Source organism: Varroa jacobsoni, unplaced genomic scaffold, assembly GCF_002532875.2.
Source record: "Varroa jacobsoni isolate VJ856 unplaced genomic scaffold, vjacob_1.0 scaffold_149, whole genome shotgun sequence".
Taxonomy (NCBI): Eukaryota; Metazoa; Arthropoda; class Arachnida; order Mesostigmata; family Varroidae; genus Varroa; species Varroa jacobsoni.
Window position 1 is genome coordinate 165,507 of NW_019213051.1, and position 24,172 is coordinate 189,678.

Genomic DNA, 24,172 nt, shown 5'->3' on the forward strand with positions numbered 1-24,172 from the left:
ACCTATTTGTTTTCCTTGCTTAAGTGGAAAACACAGAGCTACTTCAATGATCTTGAAAAACCTGTTAGCCCTCTCTATCAATCTTTTTAGAAATCTGTTGAGTCCGTCTTTCTGAGACTGTCGGACGGAATACATTCGGCGTCGACTGAAAACACTTTTAATCATATAACTCCACAGGAAAAATTCGAAGAAGACAAATTATAAGATCAGAGCGGCCAGCTGATGTCAGCGCCACACACTGAAATCAGCCGGCCTGAAAGCATGATTCCAAGTAACCTAATTGTTTTCCGTGCAATGTAGCATACTACCTTCTCCTGTTAAGATTAAAGATTGTTTGCATCTAATTCCCACATTTCAGTCCCCAGAAAGGTTTGCAGTATCTGACGATACCCTCGCCATTGACTGTTGCTGGCGTTTTATCGTCACCTTCACTTCACAAGTTATACATCGTGGTGATTTAAAGAAGCGTGACCAGTTAGCGAATAAACGACACTTGTGATGGACCTAGATCTTAGATTGTTGACTTAATTGCACCTTGTAGAAATAAAGACGCAGCTGTTGCTTTTAATGAGTCGCAGATCGTGATATTATGTTGAGGTCATTGGATTGGCGTCCACACTGCTCGGTACGGCAGGCATGTCGTAATTTCTTCTTCTAGTTCATAGTCTCCTGGCCTCGCTTTGTTTACGAGTGAGCCAGTCTGTTCAAGTTTTTTTTTAATCGCTTTAGCCCTACTTATGCGAACAAAATGTACCCCGTATTCTATATAACACTTGCCGGGTATCACCGTGATCGACTTCGCATTTCAATCAATATACGAAAACCAAATGAAATTCCATGCTATAGAGGTTCTATCAGTGCAAATCACAAACACTGCTGCGTTTATCGGTCAACTATCTGCATGCTATCGTTTTCTACAATCACAGAGAGGAGGAAATTCTGTACTGACTTTCGGGCCACCTTCTGTTATGCTTTTGTGAATATATACAAGTCTGCGATTATATAAGCGTACAATGAGCTGCGCTACGTTTGCTTTTGCCAATCGATAAGCTAAGCGAGTCTATTCCAGAATAGAACGATGTAATAGAAGGCTGACCTGCACATAGTGAACACTGATGCACGAATTACGAGACACAAATGATCTCCTTTAGAGACATATATGAACATCAGTTTTCTGAGATATGATTTTGTGTAAAGTTAGGCAGTATTAGCGGTTATTATCGTTAGTATACTAGCGGTGAAAAATATATTGTGTTGACTGAAATTTAAATTAAATCGTCAAGGATTTTTTCGGAACTAGCTCTACATTTCTAAATAAAAATCTTGACATGGTGACAACTGGCTATTTACGCCATTTTTACGAATTATCGAGCTTTCTCAATCCGAAGCCTACCGTTGGTCTTCCGTTTTGTGTCATAGAAATCTTCTTCGAGTACTTTTGAAAGCTGCCATGGGAACTAGCAGCAAGGTGTGGCGTCCATTTTGGGCTACTAATAATGTTTATAACCTTGGTGGAAGTTGGTCCGGCACGATGACACTGAGCATAAGCTGATCGTTGCTCAAATTCTGAACACAAACCTGCTACTTCCATTATAATAAGTTTATGATTTTGTTGTAAAAAGAACTGGCTTCATAAAAAAAAATAGCGACAATTATTTTGAACAACATGTATATTGTAACAGAGTGGATAATAACAACCCGTGTAGATAAAGAAAGTTATCTTATAAATAAATACACATTTATGGCCATACAGACGTATGGTGAATGGCTCTGAAGTGCGCACTTCTATTGACCAACAACCAAGCCTGCTTATTTTGATGGGGATAATGGATGATATGGCCGGGTCGGGGAGGTGTTGTTCGGACGGCTGGATTATTGGGAATCGTTCCAGGCAAAATTCCACAGCTCATAGCCGAAGCGAGGAGTACCGGCGGCTCCCGAAGCTACACACGCGGCTACCAGACTAAACCACGAGGCTGATGTGCAGGCGTTCGCGGCTTGGTTCGATTTCGATAACAGCGCAAAAAAGCTGTAAAAATTTCGACCCATACTTTCTCGGGCAGTTAAAACTTTTTCTATTTGTCAGCAGAGTTATCCAAGCGTAGAGCAAACGTTCGTCGTTTGATAACATGTCATTTTTCGGACATAGAAATTTGGGCTAAAGCACGTACGTACGTATGGGGCGGCGACGTGTGCTAGCTCATGGTCAGAAACCACGCAAGTGCATCGCATTCTACACCGTCATCAACGAATCTGCCTTTGGAAGAAGGTGAGCATTTACCCCATTGGGCAAACAAACTCCCGTTGTCGCTATTACGACAACCGGATGTATTTCAAGACAACGGTTAGCCTGCTACAGCGGACACGTAGAGGGCACTCCGGGTCGCGTCGCAGGCCAGAAGTCAGCGACCCGTGAGTCGGCTTTGAAAACAATAAAGTCCAACACGACGTGCGCACGAACAGCACACAAAAAGATCTAGATAGGACAACGTCAAACCCCCTGAGCGCTAGAGGATGCCCGCCGTAGGATAAGGATTTCTCGCTAAATAAACGGATCAAATTTCGCATATAACCCACGAAAGGAGTACGGGCTTTTATAAATATTTACGGATTCCATCGGATAGATAGGTAGATAACATTACATATCGTATTCTAAGTCGGGCTGTCTTCCGTAGGGGTAATTTAAAGTCTCAGTGAAAAACAGGACTAAGTATCTTCGCCTATATTATTTCGTATTTGTACGCAATGTGATGCGCCTATAATGGCCCTTTATTGGGAAGATTCGTGGGATGAGTTTTGTTGCTGGAGATTAAACCATTTACCTTAGCGTTGCTGAGCAACAATTGAGTATGTAATAAACTCCAATCGTAGCATACTAATATCCCCTTTTAAAATATGGATGCTATTTATATTATGTTAACGCGTACATATCTGCGCTTTCACGTATTTCAGTAACGATGCTAAGTGGCGTAACTGGACTTCGCCTGACACAGCTTGGAGTACCGTCTCTTGTTCGCTTCGGTGAACCGACATGGCTTAACTGTTCGTATGCACTCGATCGAGGCGAACGCCTTTATTCAATAAAATGGTATAAAGACAACGTTGAAATTTACTCACATATTCCAGGCGAAGTACCTGCAACCAAAGCATTCCAGCACCCTGGAGTTGATATCGATGTAAGTTACTTCCTCGTTTGACCAATTCTTTTTTGCAATCAAATGATTTCTATTGGATGTATTTCTCGGAAATATATTTTAACCTTTATTATATTAACCGACATCATTTAGCTTGTCCACTTTTTACTTATTACTCGATCTTATCACACTCTGATTATTACAACGATTGCTAAATTTATACCAATAAATATGCAGTAGTTTTATCCTCAGTAGTAGTACTCTCTTGAAAAGTAAAAAAAATATGTTCAATTTAACGTTGCAGTGGTTTATTTAGTTATTATATTTTAATTAAATTTAAAAAATACCAGATTAGACCAGGACACGGGCACAAACACACACAAGAAATTTATCCGCTTCTTTTATAGCATCGACGGGTATTTTTACTATCCTGAATTGATAGACGTTTAACAAATTTACATTGAGTGCGTTCTGTTGTCTTTTTTCGCATTTCGTTCGCGGGCCGTTTTTCATGTGGACGAAGGTCTACATATAATCGCAACGACTTTTACTGCAAAATTAATCAATGGAACATCATAAACGAGCGTAGCAAACTAAATAGCTAGGGCTACGTCAAACTAGGTTCCGTCACCAAAAGGTGTCGTACACAAATGTGACCGTCACTCCAATGTCTGACAGAATTTCAAGTTGACACTAGTTTGCCCCACATGTACGACTCATTGAGAGGAAAGAATTAAGAACAAAACTAAGCATGTTATGTCCCGAATAATGGTTTGACATTGAATTCATCACCCCTTGAAGCTTTTTAGCTTCTTCAGTGCTAGCATGAGCTTACAACTTCAAATCATCTGCGGACAGTTATTGACTATTGTAAATTCCGTTTTCAAAACAGATCGGACATTTTTCTAGTCAACGCAGCCAAAAAAATTGCACTCTTAGTTCATCATCCAAGCAAATCGAACTAGGACCAGTTTTAATTTGTACAAACGACCCTGATAACTCTTTCTGTTAAAGGATTCAACAAATCGAAGTAAATGTGATGAAAGCCTAAGGGTTTCAGTTATAATCGGTATAAATAACATAATTGGGCTCAGTTTTTCCTCCATTGGCCGACTCTCGGTTAGGAGGTTCTTGAGTATTAAAATACTATTCATTGGTCACTAGTCATTTTTCGCACTTAGGTTTATATCTTGTATATCATTTGTGTGTAACCCTTTCAGGTTACTCTCTCGTTTTCACGTGTTTCGCCCCTCCCCACTTCAAAAGGATCGCGCGTCTACATAATTGTGACTTGCATGCAGATTATTCACTTTAGAAACTCTCTGTAAAGTGTTTTACGGGCATGCTCAGATTTAAGCACGCGGCTTTTGCAAAACTGTTTTGTATATTACCAGTCTCGCTACTGCTTTGTTAAGTAGGTTTCTTGAGGGTTTCCAAGTGGGAAGAGGCTATGTGATACGATAATTCGGTCGCGTTGCATGGATGTCAAAAAGAATTCAAGAAACTTGTAGTAACAAGGCTGCTAATGCATCAGGATCGCTAGTACCATACCACATCTTCTCTAAACTGATAGCTCGCAGTGATAGGGAACGCAATAATTTCGAATGCCTTCGTAGCTCTTCTCAATGCATGAGGTTCATATATAGAAAATATTGTACGTATTAATCGATTCTCTAGATCCAATTCAGAAATAAAGACTTAATACTTCGGAGATAAAACTATCGTTTCAGGAATGCATTAGGTTTGTACATAAGAGAGCGCTGTTTTTAAATTAATAAGGATGTAGTGTTTTGCTTGAATTTTAGCAATAAATTAGGTTATTATGCATTTACCGTTACTCTTCATGACTTTCTCTCACATCTTAATCAATTTACTTACTCCTTTTCGCCAAAGTTTTCAAAATGCCTGCCAGTAGTTCATTGTTCGCAGGTGATCTTCTTGGCCAATGAAATATTTCTTGTTTGTGACACATAGATCTCAGCCGACCAAGGAGAGGTACACCCTTGACGGTTAAAATGCATTTTTTTTAGTTTAGCGAACTGCTTCTGACAGTCTTTTCAGTCATATCCTATGCTGTACATTGTACAAATATCCTAAGATACTTCGGCGACTGTTGACGTTATATATATATACATATATATAATGGAGAAAGACTGCTACATAGAAATAGCAAACAGTGGAGAGGTAAAGGAAAAAAAAACATTAACAAGGCCCTTACCAACCTAACTGCTTTTCAAGGAAAACGCGAGAATGAGCGCAGCGTAGTTTATTCCACGTTCCACGTAGCCACGTCCCGTTTCCGCAGTTTATTTAGTTAGAGTGACTGCCCTTAAGCAGGTTTGTACATTGATATGGATATGAATATGAAAGAAGTGTATCCGTCAAATTTTCTCTAATTAAAGCACATTAAGCTATTCTAATAGACCTGCGTTATGCGTAGCTTTAAGCACAGAAGTAATACGACATGTCTTACCTATGCGTTCTTGTGATAAATATATATGTAGACATCATAGCTATAAAGTCAGATATCATGTTAAGTTCAAGTGAAGGTAAACACCATGCCTAATAAGCGAATATTTTACATTTGGAAAGCATAAGCTAGAAATGTTAGTTGTCCAAAACAAATATAAGGTTTTGCAACAAAGAGTCATAACTTGTATTGGAAAGCATAAGCAAATACTATAATCCGGCTCAAAATGTTTTGTACGAATAGCTAACTATGATAGAGCAGTTCTAGTCAACAGCTAAAATAATTTCGGAAGAAATATAGCTAGAAGATACCGAAAAGAAAGTTGGGTACCTTTATAATACCATAGAAATAACATTGCTTATGAATGATTCTGTGGATCACTAAGTTTGTATAAATAATTTTTTTAAATAACACTATATTTTGCGATGCCTACATTTGCCTTAGATTAAATTTAATTGGTGTAAAATATAGTGGAGTTTGTGATAGTTCACTGAATTTCTGTATGCTATAATTAAGCATACTAAAAGCGCCTATCTTCTCAAAATAGTGTGAGGGTTCTTCTCGTTGGTTTTTTAAACTTTGGCTGTTCGCTTAGTTGTCTACATGAGTATGGGACAGTGATGACACACGATCGATGGGAAAATTAAGTTGGTTGGTTCGTTGATTGAGTATTGAGTATTGAACTCGGTCGGAAGAGAAGCGATAGGTGATGTTATTTACGCGCTGGTACTGACCTGGAGTTGGGTCTCTGACTGCCTAACTGGTCGGAGTCGAATGACAAGTGCGGCGATAAATGAAGTTCCTCCTGTCCCTTTCGACGGAGCAGCTAACACATCACCCGTTCTGTCGGCCGTAGCCCTTCTTGCTCTGAGTTCCCAGTTCCAACGCTTGCAGCCCCTCCGGCCCTTGAACGGGTACCCCTTTCACGCTCCCTCTACCCCGCTTCGACGACATTTTGCATCCCCCTACCTCGCCCTACTTGCTTCGGTTAATATAGAAGCGACAACCGAAATGGTCGCGTTCGGTACATAATATGAGATGATACCTCAGGTTTCGTACGGACACAATACATATAAGAGCTTGTGTCATTATTCAGAGCACAGCCGTACGCGGTTATATGAATATATATATTTACAGAACACTTCTTCCGAATATTTGATTTCTTTTATATATGTATAAGTGAAATCTATATATATAATTTTTCTTTCGATAGCAACCGTGAATAAAGCAATCTATGCGGGTGTAGACCCGTTGAAGCACACAATCCCGCTAGACACAAAAAATACTGTGTGTTTGAATTTTACATTGACAGAAGCCAAAAGGTTCCTCAAATCCAAGGGTTTGAAACTCAACAACAATAAAAGTGCATAAAGACTCAAAAACCCAAAATGCTTGTTAAATAATTAAAACTTATTCAGACGACCCAATTAATTAGAGCTACTCGAAAAGGGCTGCTAGTTTCTAAATAAAAATGCCGGAATCATCAAAATTGGCTTATTACGCCATTATGATTTTCAGCTTTCTCAATATAATATTTATTGTGTGTCTTCCGCTTTGCCTTATATTTTCATGTGGATTTCCTGAAAACCACACCGGTACTAGCAATAATGAACACTGCAGATTTGGAAAAACTAGGTAAGTTCATAAGAACAAACCGAGTTATAATCTCGATAAGGGTTCGTAGCAGCGACTAGACCTTGGATAACAGCATATCTTCGCTCGTATTAAGAGTACAAATTTTACTCCTCAATTTGTGTTTCGAGTATTGTTCCAGGAACAAGTGTCGTTTTTATATATAGTACAAAAAATACCAGAAGAACGTACGTCCACTACGGCAAATGGCCTACTACATTTATTCTAATCTATACAAAACATATATAAGCTGTGCAATTCTATGAGAGTTACGCTAAAATTAGCGCAAAGGTAACTATTTGTACAGATTTGTTTTAGTTGCTTTCCTGTGAATACTGATCTTAAAACGTAAATACCTATTTTTTTTTTTAATTAGTTGAAGAGAAACAGCCCAAATGAATGTATCCCAGAATTTAGTTAAAATACTGTTAACCATTCAGCATTCTAAGTTCAGAAGTTTGACGTCTCCTTAGATATATTCTTCTGAATTGTTTCTATTCTTTTTTCCCTAAATAAACGGCACTGACTACATCTTTTTATATCTACAAAATAGCATATCTAAATTAGCTGTATAAAAGGTTACATTTAGAACCTTGAAAGTTTCGCAAAGTTGTACCACCTAAATGACTCACGCACACACAAGACGGACTTTCAAGGAACTATCGAATGACAACAAATATTAATACACATTATTTTTACTTATTACTATATAGTTATCGATATTTAAGGATAGATGTTTCGATTTGATTCAATTCAGTGAAACTGGTTTTCGAAAATTCAGACAGCTACTGCAATTTTTTTATGTGAGTCCTGCTTCATTAAACATTATTTCTGAGATACAACGCGATACATTTCTGAGAAACTTAGCGTCTAGAAAGATTGCTGTCACATTTGCCAAAAAAAGCTCCGCTCAATTCTAAATAGTTGATAGTTAGGGAAAAAAATGCATATGACCAATCAAAGTTCACTAACATGCTGAAAGAAAATTTAAGAAATTGGGGAGGGTTATCTAATCAATTATTTCTGATATTTTTTATTCCGATATTATCGTGGTTGACCTTTAACTAAAAACTATTTCTCAAAACTACATAACCAGTAGCTGTCGCTTCGAAAAAACACAGTATCTATGGAAGCACTGTTGTTGTTACAGACTAACAGTAAACCACTTTGTAATTACAACACCAATAAAAAAAATGTAATCAATTTTACACAATAATCGGCCCCTTCAAAGGCATACGCGGTATCTGCTGATTTAAAATGTTTTTTGTGCACTTGTTATTTTTATGTAGTTTTATTATTGCACAAATGAAGTTCTACGAAATAATGTTTTCCTAAGTACAAAAAAGTATAGGTAGTTCGGCTTTTGCTGAAAATAAACAGAATACAAACCCCGCACGAAAAGTCTGGCTGATTGGCGAACAATAATAACAGATGCAGCATGCATTGCTTATGAATTTATAAATATGAAAACTGTGAATAGAAGTTATGCCTTTTGTACGGCAACTAGGAACTGAAGCTGAAAAAGATGATATAAGAATGTGCGCAACTCTGAAGTATCACAGAGTCCTTTAAAGGTAACCAACTTTACATAAACGAAAATAAATTATTTTTAAATGGGACACGATATTGGCAGTATATTTGATTGTATAAAATATAATTTAATTAAGACGAACATATTTAATGGAGCATTTTGAAACGGTGACCTGTCATCAATCAAAATTCTTGTTGTCCTCGCCGACTTCTGATAGTACAGAAATTGAGTAGATTGTTGCGATACAGTTCCGTTTACGAAGCGTATTGATACACCGTCAAGTCTCTATCGCGTCTTAGGATCGAGAATATGAATAAGATATAATCGGTATAGAGATTAGGGAACACTTTCGTTCCGAACTAGATACATTACCCATCTTGATAAATCGCAGTTGTTCTCTTCCTTCCAGGTTGGTTAAACGAAACGGTAACATGCTCTTCTGGAACCAACAATAGAAGGAGATTAAAACTGACTAGTTCCCTTAAGCAACTTAGCTCTAGAAAGTATATCGAAAGATACCTGTGTAAATAAACTATTACTGGACTCGAGCTGATCGAACGACATGGAAGAACAGAAACCTGGCCGGGGTGATCCAAGCCAACGAAAATGCGCCGGGGTAATGGCTTTTTGCTCGATGGGGTTTGAATCGATGTAAATAAGCGGCCTGCCATTGATGACCGCTGCTAAGTCCAAGATAATTTTGCATAACTCTTTAAAGCCAATAAGGCTGCGTCCCAATGATTTGTGGAGCGACGATGCCTACGAGGCTTTCGAAAAAAACTCCGCTCCGAAAAAAACAGTTGAAGATTCATACGATACAACGTCAGATCAGCAATCTTCGAACCTCGGCATCTTTGACTGAGAATTATTCAATTTCTGGCGATCACTGACAGCATTTGTAAAAATTTGGCTTTGTCCGTAATCAGTTGTATACATTTTGAGTGAGTAAAAGAAAAGCGTCAGATAGTCAGATAAGTCTGAAATGTAGCTGTTGAAGGAACGAGCTCCAAGTGCACAGTGCATGTGAACATGGCGATGTAGTTTTTGACCGGGAATTCAAGAGTATCGGTGTAATATAGCTCACAAAAATCTACGACAGTGGTTAAGAAGCGCATGATAAGGTTTGCCATATATGCCGGAAGAGGAGCTTGTAACTGGTCGGCAGCTGGCGCATGATTCTTCCGGACGGCCGCGCAGCTACGGAACTGAGATATAATTTGGCACCAAATATCCAAAATAGTCGTTGAATAAGATTTCACATACGTTAAAAGGGGCGTTCACTCTGCGTTGCTGCAAGAGTTTAGTTAATCAGTTGAGATTATTCCGATAAGACTACGAGGTTTTTCTCATTATAGCTATGATACGGTTATTGTGTTAACAGTGTTTTCCATCTCAACAAACTCTCATCTTTAGAATAGAATTATTTAAGAATATAACAACATATATTTAGAAATTATTAAAATTTATTAGAAAGGACGTAAAAGAGGCGAGATTAGACATAAGGACAGGATCGCCTCGAACAACGGCTGACCGTTGAAGTGACTGGCCGGTGTTTAGCAGACGACACGTCATTCGGTGGCGCGGCCAAGGTGGATAGTTCGTGGAAAGTTGGACGTATGAATCAAGAAATATTAGCGACTACGCGAACCGTACATAATCAGGTCATCCATAATAGCACTTAGTTGAGCTATAACGCGATTGAGCTCAAGCAGAGCTCCGAGCCAACTGACGAACGCCATTCGTGGAATTATCGCGTGAAATTGACAGTCGTCAAATTTTTTTGTCACGGTTGCTCGGGTATGCTCCAGCAATATGTCACAGTCAAGTCGATATAATGAAAAACTGACGGTTTTTAATTCATAACCGCTCAACAAGGTATGTTCGAAGTAAGCAGGCTATAAATAAATAATCTTATTTTCGATAGTGAGAAGTTATTGCAGGGTGCCAGGTCATAATGAAGGCTCCAGTGCTCTTACCGTCTTTTGTTGTAATACTGCAGGCATACAGCTGCAACGTAGGCTGTTTTAAAGACATCAGTGAACTGATGGTACGTGGTAAATTGTTCTTTACTGAAACCTCATGAACTAGAAATGCGTATTTCAGGGCTAGTTTGACCGCTCACATGTGGACGACTTTTTGCAACGATGTGGGTACTGTCTGATTGAATTTGAAAATGTAGCCCCACAGTTCCAGAATACCCAGTTTGCTTCGGGATGATTAACGGGATAATCAGCCTGCTAGATCAAAGACGGACGTAACAATCCAAAGTACTTCTCACTTGGACAGGCTTAGCAACTTGGAAACGGGAATGATTTTAACTGTGGGCGCAATTAGTGCCAGGTAGCTTAAAAGTAGTGCTTTTGACAAAATAAGCAAATACCCTGACGCCCTCTGCTCGGCTGAGCCGGTTCATAACGGCCGAAAGGTTGGTCTTCTGCTAGGCTAGTTTAAATTGGTAGTACCAAATCAAAAGACAAGCCTCTAGATAAATTTTCTCATGTCCCGATGCGAACTTTCGTCGTAGCTCATCATGGCATAATAATTCACCAAGTCGATAACTTAAAATTAAATCTTTCCGTTTAAAAATTTTGCGGAGGGACTTACTGACAGCCATCTTTTGCACGATTTTCTCCATCTGGTAATAGCGAGCTTTTGTGTTGAATGGCCCCTGGTAAGAGAAAGCGGAACAGTGCACGGTCTTCCGCAATTCTGTTGGCCCTCACGTGGGCTCAGGTGACGCGATGTAGGCGGAAGATGACTAGAAGACTGACTAGACCAGAATTCAGATTTGAGTTCGGCAGAAGATGGGCATTGAAACATGTTTTTCCGAGGGAGCCTACAAATCAATCGAATAACTTAATTGTTCAAGATCGCAATGATTCGACGGTAGGGTATGTAGTAAAAGCTACCACGAAGGCCGCGTTGTAAGTGATCTACGCCGCTGTTCAACGATGTTACGATGTTCAGCAGATATTTAAATATTGTCATGTCTTCTATACCGATAGCTCAATTTGTTCAAAGAAATTCCACATCGTAAACTGGCTTCAATAAGGTAAATTAGCAGCATACAGTAGATCTGCGGCACTTTGACAAGAATTGTTGAGAAGGTAAGTGGGTTTCCAATCATTCACCCTACTACTAGGCCGTCTCTGATGGATTGTGGAGCCTTCATGTAGACAAGTGTATAATATTGGTGGACGCCTATCAATATCTCAGGGGCGTCAGCTGGAAAATTGTCGATCAACACATTAATGGATACGTTTTGCAAACATTCTGATTGAGTTGAAAATTCCAGGCGACCAATCCATGGATGGGTGCACGGCAAGTCCATAAGCGTTGGCGCGAATGTGGATATCGGAGTAGCTGCTGACTAATTGTAGGCGGTATCAATTTAAGATAGCCGTATTAAAGCTTGCGAAGAGTTAAATTTCCAAGTTGGTTTTGCGGATTGATCAAATACCATGTAGGACATCCATGAGCCGCGGCGTAACAAACGTGAAAGTGCAACCTATATCAGGAGATAGGTGTGCAGAAACCAATAAATTTCCAAATACCACGTAAGAAGATATGGGGAAGAAACTACGTGTGGTTATGCGTCACTATTGTGTCTTTTGGTGCTGTAGTAGCATTTGTTCTTACAAAGTCGGCATTACTCAATGGTCTTTTAGAGCTGTCGTTGTACTTGCGTGTCAGAAAGCATGTGCGACCCCCATACTCCAATTATCTGGCATACCAACTTTTTTGTTGGACGGCTCACAATAGGTGTGTCACTAAAGATTCGATTACGCCGAGGAAATTTCTGGTGTTATGTGGTTTCTGCCGGCGAGGTTTAGCGCCACAACCTTTTTTTTGCTGATGCGGTTGTTGTGCGATGCATAACTCTTGGCGCATTCTGATATATCCTGTGAAAAATTTTCAACGTTTTCAACGGTCCTTACCATGGTCATGACATGGACACTGTTCTAGATGAGTTAACTTTTATGGAACTACTGTAGTAGTGTACCAATACTTTCCTCTTTAGTGTAGTCAATCAGAACGGCACTGTTTGTTAGACTGGGGACTTAGGGGCCGATCCTTAATTCGCCAGACCAGGTCCTGGCTTTTTCATCAACATAAAGCCACCCTAAACGCGATCTAGCAACCGTGCTAGTATCTCTTTGGCTGAGTTCACTTAGCAGTTTCACGGAAGGCAAGTTAAATAAGTTACAATAGCGCTTGTCAACTCGACAAATCGCGTCTAGCTTTTTACGAACATGTACATAATTCTTGCTAATTTGTCGCTTGCTGATGAGGTTTTCTGGCAAATCAGAGCGACACTCCTAACGCAACAAGTGGATCTGTGTCCGTAGTGCTTGCGGTTAATCCTATTGGCAAATTGGGGTCTCCATAAATAATATTGTTGTATATCGCCGTTAAAAATGTGAAGCGTCGAGAATATGGTTTGTTGCTGACCTTTTAGCAGGCTATTGGCAGAAGGTTAGAGGCGCTAGGGAGCTATAGGAACTAGATCCTGTAGCTTCTGCTACGTCATTTTCGTCAGGAGTGACAGACTGACCCTCTAAGGGATATCAAAAGCAATCTTACTTATTTAAATTCACTGCGGAAAGTCAGCTTCTTACAATTCAGTGTGTATCCTTGTTAAGAGCATCTATATCACAACACTAACTCCTATGCTTGCAAATCTATATTGGAGCAAGACTGCTATGTTGGCTGAAGTGTAACTATGAGCTTGCTAACCTCCGTTGTAATGCGCTGGGCTTAAACGACGATTGACTAGCAGCGTCAGACCGTCCACAGTAAACAGCTGGCGAACTGTTATCCAGAGCCATTTTATAGCACTGGTTATAGATCTGTTGCTTGTACGCAGACACAAGGCACTCTCAGTTCATGAATTAATTAATCATTTTAGGTTGGAAAACTGCATTCTCGCACGTAATCAGATGTGTTGGTCGATGATCCTGGTTTTGGAATTTATTTGAGTCATGGCCGTACGCCACCCGTTAATCCTGTCATGTCTGTGGTGTTATCCTATATTGATTTACTTCTAGCTGCTCCTTTAGGTTACACAAATATTAGCTACTGTTACGTGAAAAAAAATCGTGTCTTTATTGGAAGTCGAAAATGAACTTATATTTTTAACAATCGTAAAAGAAGTTTATTCTGTTTTATCGGCCTTCTCCAGAGTTGTATGCTGCGTCTGCTAATTGACGGAACCACGCCCTTCTGTCCACTATGAAATATTAAATGTAGAGTTTTCTTATTGCATAAATAATATTCTATAAAATAATGGTGTGAGAGAGACTTGTGGCGCAGACAATTGGGTTCTTGCTAAACGTAAACGGAATACAGTCCCCCCTGAGCCAGGGTGGACTAATTAATTTAACAGTAACAGCCGTAGTAGGCATTACTAGACATTTATAAAGGTGTACAAATGTAATAGCAGTTTTTATACAGAAATATAAGCTAAAGCTTAATAGAGTAATCCAAGAATATGCGCAACACAGAGCGTCTGATTAAGCTCTAAGAATCAGTCATGTCATATAAGAGTCGGGCTGAAATAGTTTCAATAAACAGTTTTCATTTTGATAATTCTGTTAACAACACACGCCGATATATCTCTGGCACCTTATTGCTAGGAAACCCGATGATAAACGAAAATGACATAGTCAAACCTAAGTTGAAAAAAATGCTTGCACAAGTATTTTCATTATGTGAGGGCATGCCTTCTGCATTATCCCATCGTTGTGCTTCTATACATCTACAGTAGGTAAAGGCTGCTATTTTCGCCACATTCCGTATAATGGAAAAGCCTCCTATTTGCAACCAGAGCCCGAGTAAGTGTATTTGAGTAGGATCCGTTTTAAATCATCCATAGCTTTTTCAAAAAATACTATCTATAATTCTTAAATGATTATCGCTGAAGCTTACATCGGGCTCTTATTGGTGTCTTATATCTTAGGCATTTGCTTGCATCGGCTGTTATTTCCACCTCTCCTATTACATTTTATTTCAGCTGGGGCGTTCAACAGTTAGTGATCTGTTTCTGCGTTCAACCGATGCTATGTCTGATGGCCGCTATCGCTGCGAGGTGTCTCAGGAAGTTTCGTTCACGACAGAACGCGCTAAAAAGGATCTACTAGTTTACGGTAAACTATTAGGATTGCGTTAAGCTATTTCTATGGTTTTATTAGCTACGCTATTACAAACCCAATGATTTTCTAAAGCGTCCTTACATATATAGTTAGTATCTAAATTTACGTAAAAAAAAGTAGTAAGCTGTATCTAAAAAGTAATAATAAACTACACAAAAGAGTAATCCAACATACATTTACTTCTCACTTGTAATTATAGGTAGATAGGCGTTACAGGTAGATAGCTACATAACCATACAAAACAATTTGAGTGCTATACGCTTAGTGGGCTACGGGAAAAGGAGCCCATAAGGTGGAAAGTTGGTAAATCATTGAAGACAGGTCAGCATTGGTTTTCCTTGCTTTCTTATTCTGATTATGATTCGATTAGCATAGGTGTTGAATAATATTTCAGATTATTATTTCGATTATTCGACTATGTATGCTTCTGTTGCCATATAATACGAACGATATTCTAAGACGCAAAACGTTTCTTATCGGAACTCGGTTGGTGTATTCCACGATAGTTTCTACAAAACCCTTTTGCAAAACCGATATAGGATTAATAACTTTGAGATGAAAAAAATTATTTTCTTACGAATCTCTGCAACTTATCTGCCTGATGCTGAATATCGCTATGAGAAATTTATGAGTTGTTTACGGTAAAATTCTGAATATAGACCACGATTCGGTGTGGGCGATGTACAGGATTCTTTAAAAATCTTAAGGCCGTTTTTGCTGAGTAGATTTTGTTTAAACCAAAAGAGATAAAAAATAATACATTTGATGCATAGGGTTTATATGTTAGAGTCAGTCTACATATTTAGTTGCCTGCATAAGCATCGGGTTCACCCTAATCGATTCTACGGAAGGGATTTGCGGATAACGCTTATTCCAGTTAAACTAGCTGACTTGGAGAAAAGCGCTAATGTGAATATTGTTATATTATTTATTAATATATTTCCTCGAAATGGCTATTAACACTCGCTCAGGGTAATTAGGCAGAGTGAAGGTCCTTCTTCCCTCGTAATTTGGTGAGTAAGTTAATACATAGCAGAGAGTCATTAACTGTACAAAATTACTGATAGGACGATTTCCGGTTATTTTTATTATCTGCTTTCTATATTAATATGTAGCAACCGATGAAAAAATTGGACGAAGCGCTTCTTCGACTGAATCCGTTTTAACCAATATGTATCAATGGTGCAATTCACTCGAATTCAAGAGAAATCGGAAAACAGAATGTAATTGAACTTCTACCAGAAAAGCAAATGCTTTGATTGATTCTTCATACACTTTGTGCTCACGTTAATGCCTAAAGATTACAACACATCCGTGAAGTGAATGCAACCTGTTATATATATATCTATATACATCCGGAACTTCGTTAGCCTTGCATAAAACGGCTGACCTCTAACACAAAATTCTAGATTTAAGCCCATGATTTATGTATACTTTAAGTAGGCAAACGAGTTGCCATTTTTTTATCACATGCATTATACTTGGGATAATGCTGTGTCCTATATTAATTATAGGAATCACAGTATCTGTATCAGTTTTGGTTGTGAACCCATGTTATTTGTTTCGTGGTCTTGGGCATCTGCGTTTTATTATCAAAAGAATCAAAAAGCTTTTCCCGCATATACTGTGTACCTCGTGGACCACCGCATTGCTTTACAGAGTGTTGTTACTTGAATACAATGAGACAACTCATAAAACCATTAGCATCGTCATATAGGTCTCAAAAACGTTATCGAAAGGCACACCAATAGAAATATCATGTCTCAGCAACAAACTTCATGCCCTCAAAGTCAACTCTTTGGGGACAATAAAGCTAAGTGAGTTAATCTGTTTCATTCACTGCTGAGTTCTCTCAAGCACAGAGCAGAATGCTGTCGTCGGCTCTTTTAATACACGAACTATTAATCATGGACACAATAATTAATTGGGGCAATCGCTGGCTTGCCCACTATACATAAGTTATCCTGTTGTACTTGAAACCAAATTTTATTATTTTCTACGTTTTAGTGCTACGCCAGTGAGAATCAATTCGCTGCATTTTTAGTTTGCGTGTCCCTCATCGGAAAAATTTATTTCGATGCTTTAAAAAGTATATTGGCACTGTGCGTCCGAGTAGACTGTGCCACTTTAGCTAAGCATGTTTTTGGAAGAAGCGCTTTGAAGTACAAAGTAGAATCCATTGTACTACTGTGCATGGGGTTTAAGCTATATAAATGTCAAAAAAAAATTTCGACTGTCTCGGTGGCGGGATGGGGTTGACACCTGACCTACAACCACAAGGTTTCAGATTCGATATCTTTTCGAAACTTAGCACTTTTTTTCGAATTATTTGAATTTTTAGCTTTAACTCGCCATGCACATACTTTCGGCCACCGTGAGTATCATTATATCCTCTACTTTCAATAATTCGAAATCGGTCCCTACCGCCGGTATACCACAGGCATCCTGACTAACTGTGGCGGTACTGGGGCCGAAAAGTTTCAACCCTTAGAAAAACTGGATTTAGAAAAAAAGAAGATTTTTTCATTTAAAGTCTGTTAAAGTCGAACGTAATTATTTCTCTATAAAATGGTTAACAATTATCAAAAAAAACAAATGAGCATACAATCCTTACTTTCTCGGTTTACCAACCGACCTCGTGTTTATATGGGGTTTTGAAAGTTACAGTTAGCTTCATATTAAGACGAAATAACTAGTTAGGCACTACTTTAGATGGGCCCTGAGATTTTTTCTCCAACAGACTTATAAAATAGTAACCATTTGCCAAAGGTAAAATTTGAGCCAGCGATAACCACATGTTTACAGTTGCTATGACAACGCACTCGAAGAATGCACATGTGCCACCCAAATAATATTGCTTAGTTAAACATAAAATCATGTTTGCGGTTAAGTAGTCAAATGAGAGTAGGGCATATGAGTTCAAGACAATAACAATAATAAGTAAAGCTCGTGCCGTTCTTAGCAGTAAGTAATTGCTAAGGAAATCAATATATAAGACGCAAATCACCTTTGGATGAGGTTAGGTGTGACCAAGTCTTAGATACTACTGCAGCAACTAGATCGAGAGAACATAGGCTTATTAAATTTGTTTTTGAAGAGCGCTTGGGGAACAGTACAAACCTCCGGGGAAATTAAGCTTACAAGTCGTTAGATAACGAAGGTGGGGTGGATGCTTTTAAGATCCGCCAGAGCAATTCGTCGACAAGCTGGTAGTGCCTATAGATTTCTTTAAAGTGAAGATTTCTATGTTTATTAAACATTTTGTAATAAATGCAAAATGTTATGCAATTTATAAATTTTAGTACATACATATTTTTCTTATGGAGTTTTCTGAGAAATAACTATATTGTACATAAATAAAAGTGTTAGTAGTGTCCGTTCGCAGTTAATAAATCACTGTTTGATTCAACGTATTTGGGATTGAAATCGAATTTCTAAGATATTACATTTTATTGTTTGCAGTGTAAAAAAACTACAGTTAGAGTTTTCCAATTATAAACGATGAGTCAAGGAAGTAGGTAGCCATTATGCTGCAAAGCCCTGGTTACACAATAATCTGTTCGAATGCTACAAGCAATTGCATACCTTATGGAACAATCCGTATAGTGTGGCTACCAGGATGTTATACGCTAACTTGTACTACTTGTTTATCAATTTGACGGGCAAATGCTAGTGTCAGATTGACGTGTATGCGAAATTTTAGGCATAACATACAATACGTCCTGAAATAATAACGGAGAATCTATTTAATCCAAAAGTGGGTAGTTCGCCATACGAATAGTAAAGTCACTTGAATATAAAGGCAGATGTCTAGGTCTGCGCAGACACACCGATAGGAATAATTTGAAAAAGAAAGGCATTGCCATTTATAATATGAGTTGACGCCGCAGGTACGAGACGACAGTCTAGTGTTGCACTTAATAGGCGTGTCACAGAAACTGTTGGCGGTTGTTTTCTGATGTTGCGACTATTAATTGATGGGTGCACTGACCTTTGAAACGACGCATACTTCTTACCACTGCAGAAGCCATACTTTTTCATACCGGTTGAAATACCAAATATTCATTTTTCCTGTTGTTATAAACAGCGACTTCGTTTATCGGATTCTTACGCTGAGAAGTTAGTGGTACATATGGATTATTCATTATGTACAATTACAACTAAGATTTAAGTATATTATACAAAAATCGCTGCCGGGTAGGTACAATGGGCATTTTGGCCATTAGGCACGATAGTGTAAATCGGCCTAAAAATATGAGACCCTTTCATATACCTACCAGCCTAACACCCACTTTAAAGCTTAGGAATGAGTGCTTTGAATTATTTAAAGGTTCAAGAGTCGGTGTCTTCTGTGATGATTATAGTATACCTCATCGATGTTTCGTTGTGGCTGCCTATGGGTTTGCTTCAAAAATAGTTTTAGTGCTGTTCAGTGTGTTGACCCATGTAATACATTCAGCCCTAGAAAATGAACGTCATGACGGTAATGTTCGCACGAGCGCTTGGGCACGTACTATTTGCAACGTGTGTTAATTCTCAATCTATAATATTACGGTGATTCTACCGCTACGTATATTAGCCACAAAAATGAAAGATTCAGAGAGGTGATGGAGATTATAGCTAACCACAGTGACGTTGATCGTGACGTTGATATTAACTTTTGTGTTTACCAGGACCTTCCTATTATTCAGGTATTTTCTTGTTCATGTTGAGTGATTTCACTTTTATTAATCGGAATCAGAACGATTTCTTGCCAAATAATAAAAATCTTTCAGTACCTACACCCCTTTTGCAATGATGAAGTTACGTGTTTACATGATCGTCGATGAATGGCTAGAGCGTTACTGCGCGACGGAATAAAAAATTCTAGGCAGTTCGCGATACTGTCTAAACATATTTTCTCTGACGATCACAAAATGGGTTTGTTGAAATAAACTTAAACGAAATAAACTTGGGTTGTTTTTTACCCTCAAGATAAGGCTACCATTTACACTCCGACTTTGCTCTTTTTTTTTAATGAATGACATACTTGATAATACCAGAGCAGAGTTGTGCCGTAGATTGAAAAATTCAAAGATATATTAGAAGTAATTTTCCCAGTATGAACTGCTAAAATAGGATGTAAATTTTTCATTCTTGTCGGAACATATTGTCAGTATGTCGAAAACCGACAAATATTTTCAACCCGCAAAGTTCTAGATAGGTTTTTATAAAAAATATCAGATTCTTGGCTTGCAACTTAAATTTAAATTAGAGCGGTCTAAAAACTAATAGTTCACATGAGGTTTTGTAATTTTTTTTTAATTTTAGAACAAATATTTGGTTACACAAAAACATCTCGTTTAGTCGATCTTTATGCACTTCTACTGCGTTGGAGACCTTGCCATCGACAGAACAATGTTGTAATTTACATAGTAGGTATCTTTCTTATATATGCGAGTTGGCTAAAAAATTGGCTATACGAGAAAAATCTTCAGTGTTGATGAACTGATTATTAGTCTATTGTATGTAAGATGCTGTGTTTATGCTCAAGCTAAACTAAAACAACAATGACACTAAATAAAAAAGATGAAATCTGCGTATGCCCATGTGAATAAAGCGAGCCAAGTTTTCTCTCATCAAATTGCCGAAAAAAAGTATTTCTAAATTGAACACTCACGAAGTTAAGAATCACATAATATGATTTGAACACATTTTTTTTATTTAAATATTAATGTTTGGAAATTGCAGCTTATTGAAAGATCTTTACCTCGACTTATTACGAAGTTCGGTGTTCCGACACACTGGTCGTAACTCCCTGCCAGCTGATGTGTGTGTTACTGGGATTTAATCTCTTGCTTCGGTATCCTTTATTATGTACATAGGAGACGACCAAATGGTGGTTAGGATTACGCGAGTTATTCGCGGGTTACCTACTATAGCAGTAAAACAGCAGCACTTTGCGACAAAGCTTAGCATTAAGAGACGAATAGAATGACATAGATATATAAGTGCTATGCATTACATAAGAAAATGAACTCGAGTCAATCACCCCAACAGATTTCTTTCCTTTAAGCGGCAGGGCCGTGTAATCGTTCCCAGAGGAATAACACCAAGTCTGACCCTGATAAAATGAATGCTCGTACTAACTGATACGCATATATTGATTTTTAATATTATCATCACAAAGAGGAATCTTCATACATTGATTACTTCCGGGCAGGAATGTAAAGCATAAAAATGTATCCCCTCAGTCTTTTATTCGGGTCCTTAAATAAGGATATTGATGAGTCAGTTGAGGCAAAAATTCACATAAACGGTGTACGCGTCACGGTGTAAATCGACACAAAAATAAACAGACGTATCGCCGCGCGTGTTCAGTGATTTGTTATTTACTGATACGCAGTTTGAACTAATAAATGTAGAGTTGATATGACAGCGGTGATCCCGTTAAGCTAAACTCGATTCCAAACCAGTTTCCAAACCACTTCCAGTTTTGGAATCGGGTTTAACAAGACACAAACAGAATAAAAAATGTACCATAAATTATATATGATGTTTAACCCAAGACGTTCTTCTCATATAAGGGGAACTGGTGTCGAGAATCATATATACCTGTATTCGTTGAATACTTTCCGTTTATATATTGATGGTGATTCGAATGTAAAAGGAGCACGTTTAATCCAGAAAAATACAGAAGAGCTACAGCCGAAGACATGAGAAAATTACGTAGTTCATTCGATATAGGCCTTAAGAGAAAAACAATGATTTTTCTCTCGTGTTAGGTGCCAGGTTACATTCATTTTCAAGAAGATTAATTAAACAAATGGTGAGTGTTAAGACGGCCAGTCGAAAACAACTTTCGTATCGATCTTGCTGAATGCAAATTTTCGACAAAATTAATCAAATTCTGCCGTTCGTCATATATGCAATATGTAAATCACTGGCTCTCTACAACGGTGGAAAATTGAGCTTAACTTTGGGATTAATATAGTTTCATGCATCGTTTGTAACAAAAAAAAGTCGATATTCTTACACCATTATATTAGTCGGTACTGATTCATCGGTATCAGGACGTTCCATTCTGGTTGGTGTTAGCAGCGTACAGTTAAGGAAGCATTTCAGATAGAGTAAACGGTAACCACCTCAGTTTGATTGCAGTTAGAATGGCTGTCTCATCTATTTTAGCACCATACAAAGCCATCCCAACCCTGACCGCGACAAAAATGCAAGGATGTATTATGTGCTTATCAAAACTTTAATGAGACATTAAATGTATACCTCAACCTTGGATAATGTCTATTCTTCCTGAGAGGAAATACCTGTTAGCTACATCTTTAGCTTTGTTGCTAAACGACGATAAACATTGTTTTGGCCGTATGTTTGATTATAATTGGGTCAAATTGAGCAAGAGTTTTTCGATGATAAAGCTTTTGCTACAGCTGCATTCGATAAAACTTAATATGATTCATCAACGGATAATAGGAATGTACATCGTATTGTTTACCACTTTTATTCACTTGAAGTTTGACTTTTTTGGATTTTTTAACATATCCCTTTCTCCGATTATCTACACCCCTAACAGTATTATAATGCGTTATGAATACTACTCACGTTTTTCGGACCCATATGTCTTTGAATCAAATAGGCAAACATGTTGACATTGCCGAATCGTGGATATGCATAAAAATTATTAATAAACAATTGTACCTATTTTATTACAGGAGACGAAAATGTACGGTGCATTAGAGTGCGATTAAGTACTAACCAGCAATTTGAATTCTAACTCATGACTATTGCCCATCTGACAATAGCAATGTTAAACCGTGCACAATACAGAAACACCACACGATATTACTCAAAAGCTCTGTTCGTTACATAGGCCCACTTCAAGGCTATTTGGAGCATGTTTTTTAATTGGTAGATAACAGCATTGCGTATTAAAGCATTTACCTATATATGTCTTGTACTATAAAACATATTAAAAACAATTTTACATAAAAAGTATATCAGGCAGATATTGAAGAGGTATGTTTCCGAATTACCTTTTTTGCCATTTTTCAACGGCAAACCAATTGTGCTATAATAATGTCTAATTTTGCGGTATATTGTTCATCACTTTTGGATTGTACAAACGATCGAATTTTTCCAGCTTTCTTAGCTGCGTAACGTATCTCCACATCTCTACTTTTTTCCTAAGGTGTTTACGGTAGCTCCTGAATTTGCCAATTCGGGGTGCCATTAACGGCCAAAAATGAATTATAGTTTTTCCGCGTAATCGATCTAAGACGAACACAACAAGTGAATAATTCAATACGTATTACCATTTTTCCTTGATTATTTATGAGCAGACTTACTCTTTAAGCCGTAATGGAGGTTTGGTAAATGCACTTAGGAATAATTCTGGTTGAACATTGGCCATTTGATTAAAAGCTGTGACTTGCATCAGGCAACATTTTTCATTGAAATTAAGATTTCTTTCAAATAGAATCAATTTCCTGTTTACTTCCCATAAAAACGCTAGGTCAATATATATTGAACACGATAGCGCTCGGTGAAACTTAGCATTAAATCAACAAACATGCCCTTAAATTGCAAACTAAACATGTCGTGAAACTTGTTTTCATAGTTTTGTTCATGTTTACTAAATATTATTTTTTTAGGAATATATTTTTGACCATTATTTATAGGATGAACACCCTGATATAATTATTCCAAGTAGATTTACAGTAAACGGTAAATAAATTTTGAAATTTACAACAATACAGAACATTTGCAGTGTCCTTAAACTTCATAAAACAACTCACATTGTTTTTACTTTTGGATTTATATATGGATGTCGCGTCGCATACAGCATGCTTTTTTGACACGTGACTAAACAAGTCCATTATTGTAAACCATTTTTTTTCACTAAAAACCTCGGGTTATATACCAGTGACTTCCTATCTGATAGGTACTGATATTTCTTTAGTCAAGCATTGTATACAGCCTTAGAGAAGACCGTGCGATATTATGCTTCGAGGCAATTTTAGTCAAACATCGCCCAATAAAAGCAAAACACCGATTTAATGGAAAAGTATAATTTAATAGAAAAAATTGGTATACAGACTTATTAATTTAAAGTAAACGACCTATTAACTGGACTGGGTGTTAAACCATGGTTTCATAAAGAAAATATAGGTTTGTGTACGAACGTGGAAGACAATATTCGATTTTCTTTAAGCTTTTTAGTAATTTTTTCCTTCCTCGGGATAAAAACGAATTACTTCGATAT

At 37.8% G+C, this 24,172-nt stretch overlaps 1 protein-coding gene across 11 annotated transcripts in view; it reads left to right on the plus strand.

The window, feature by feature from the left end:
- Positions 1-24,172, plus strand: part of LOC111269636 (uncharacterized) — a 178,946-nt gene that overhangs the window by 105,103 nt on the left and 49,671 nt on the right. For all 11 annotated transcript variants that reach the window (XR_015314657.1, XR_015314659.1, XM_086972158.1 and 8 more), the window contains 2 exons: positions 2,953-3,176; positions 14,781-14,913. Coding sequence is in view for 9 of the 11 variants with exons in the window: in XM_086972158.1 (XP_086828284.1) it covers positions 2,953-3,176; positions 14,781-14,913 (357 nt within the window). In the remaining 2 variants the exon portion in view is untranslated. The remainder of the gene's footprint in view (positions 1-2,952; positions 3,177-14,780; positions 14,914-24,172) is intronic.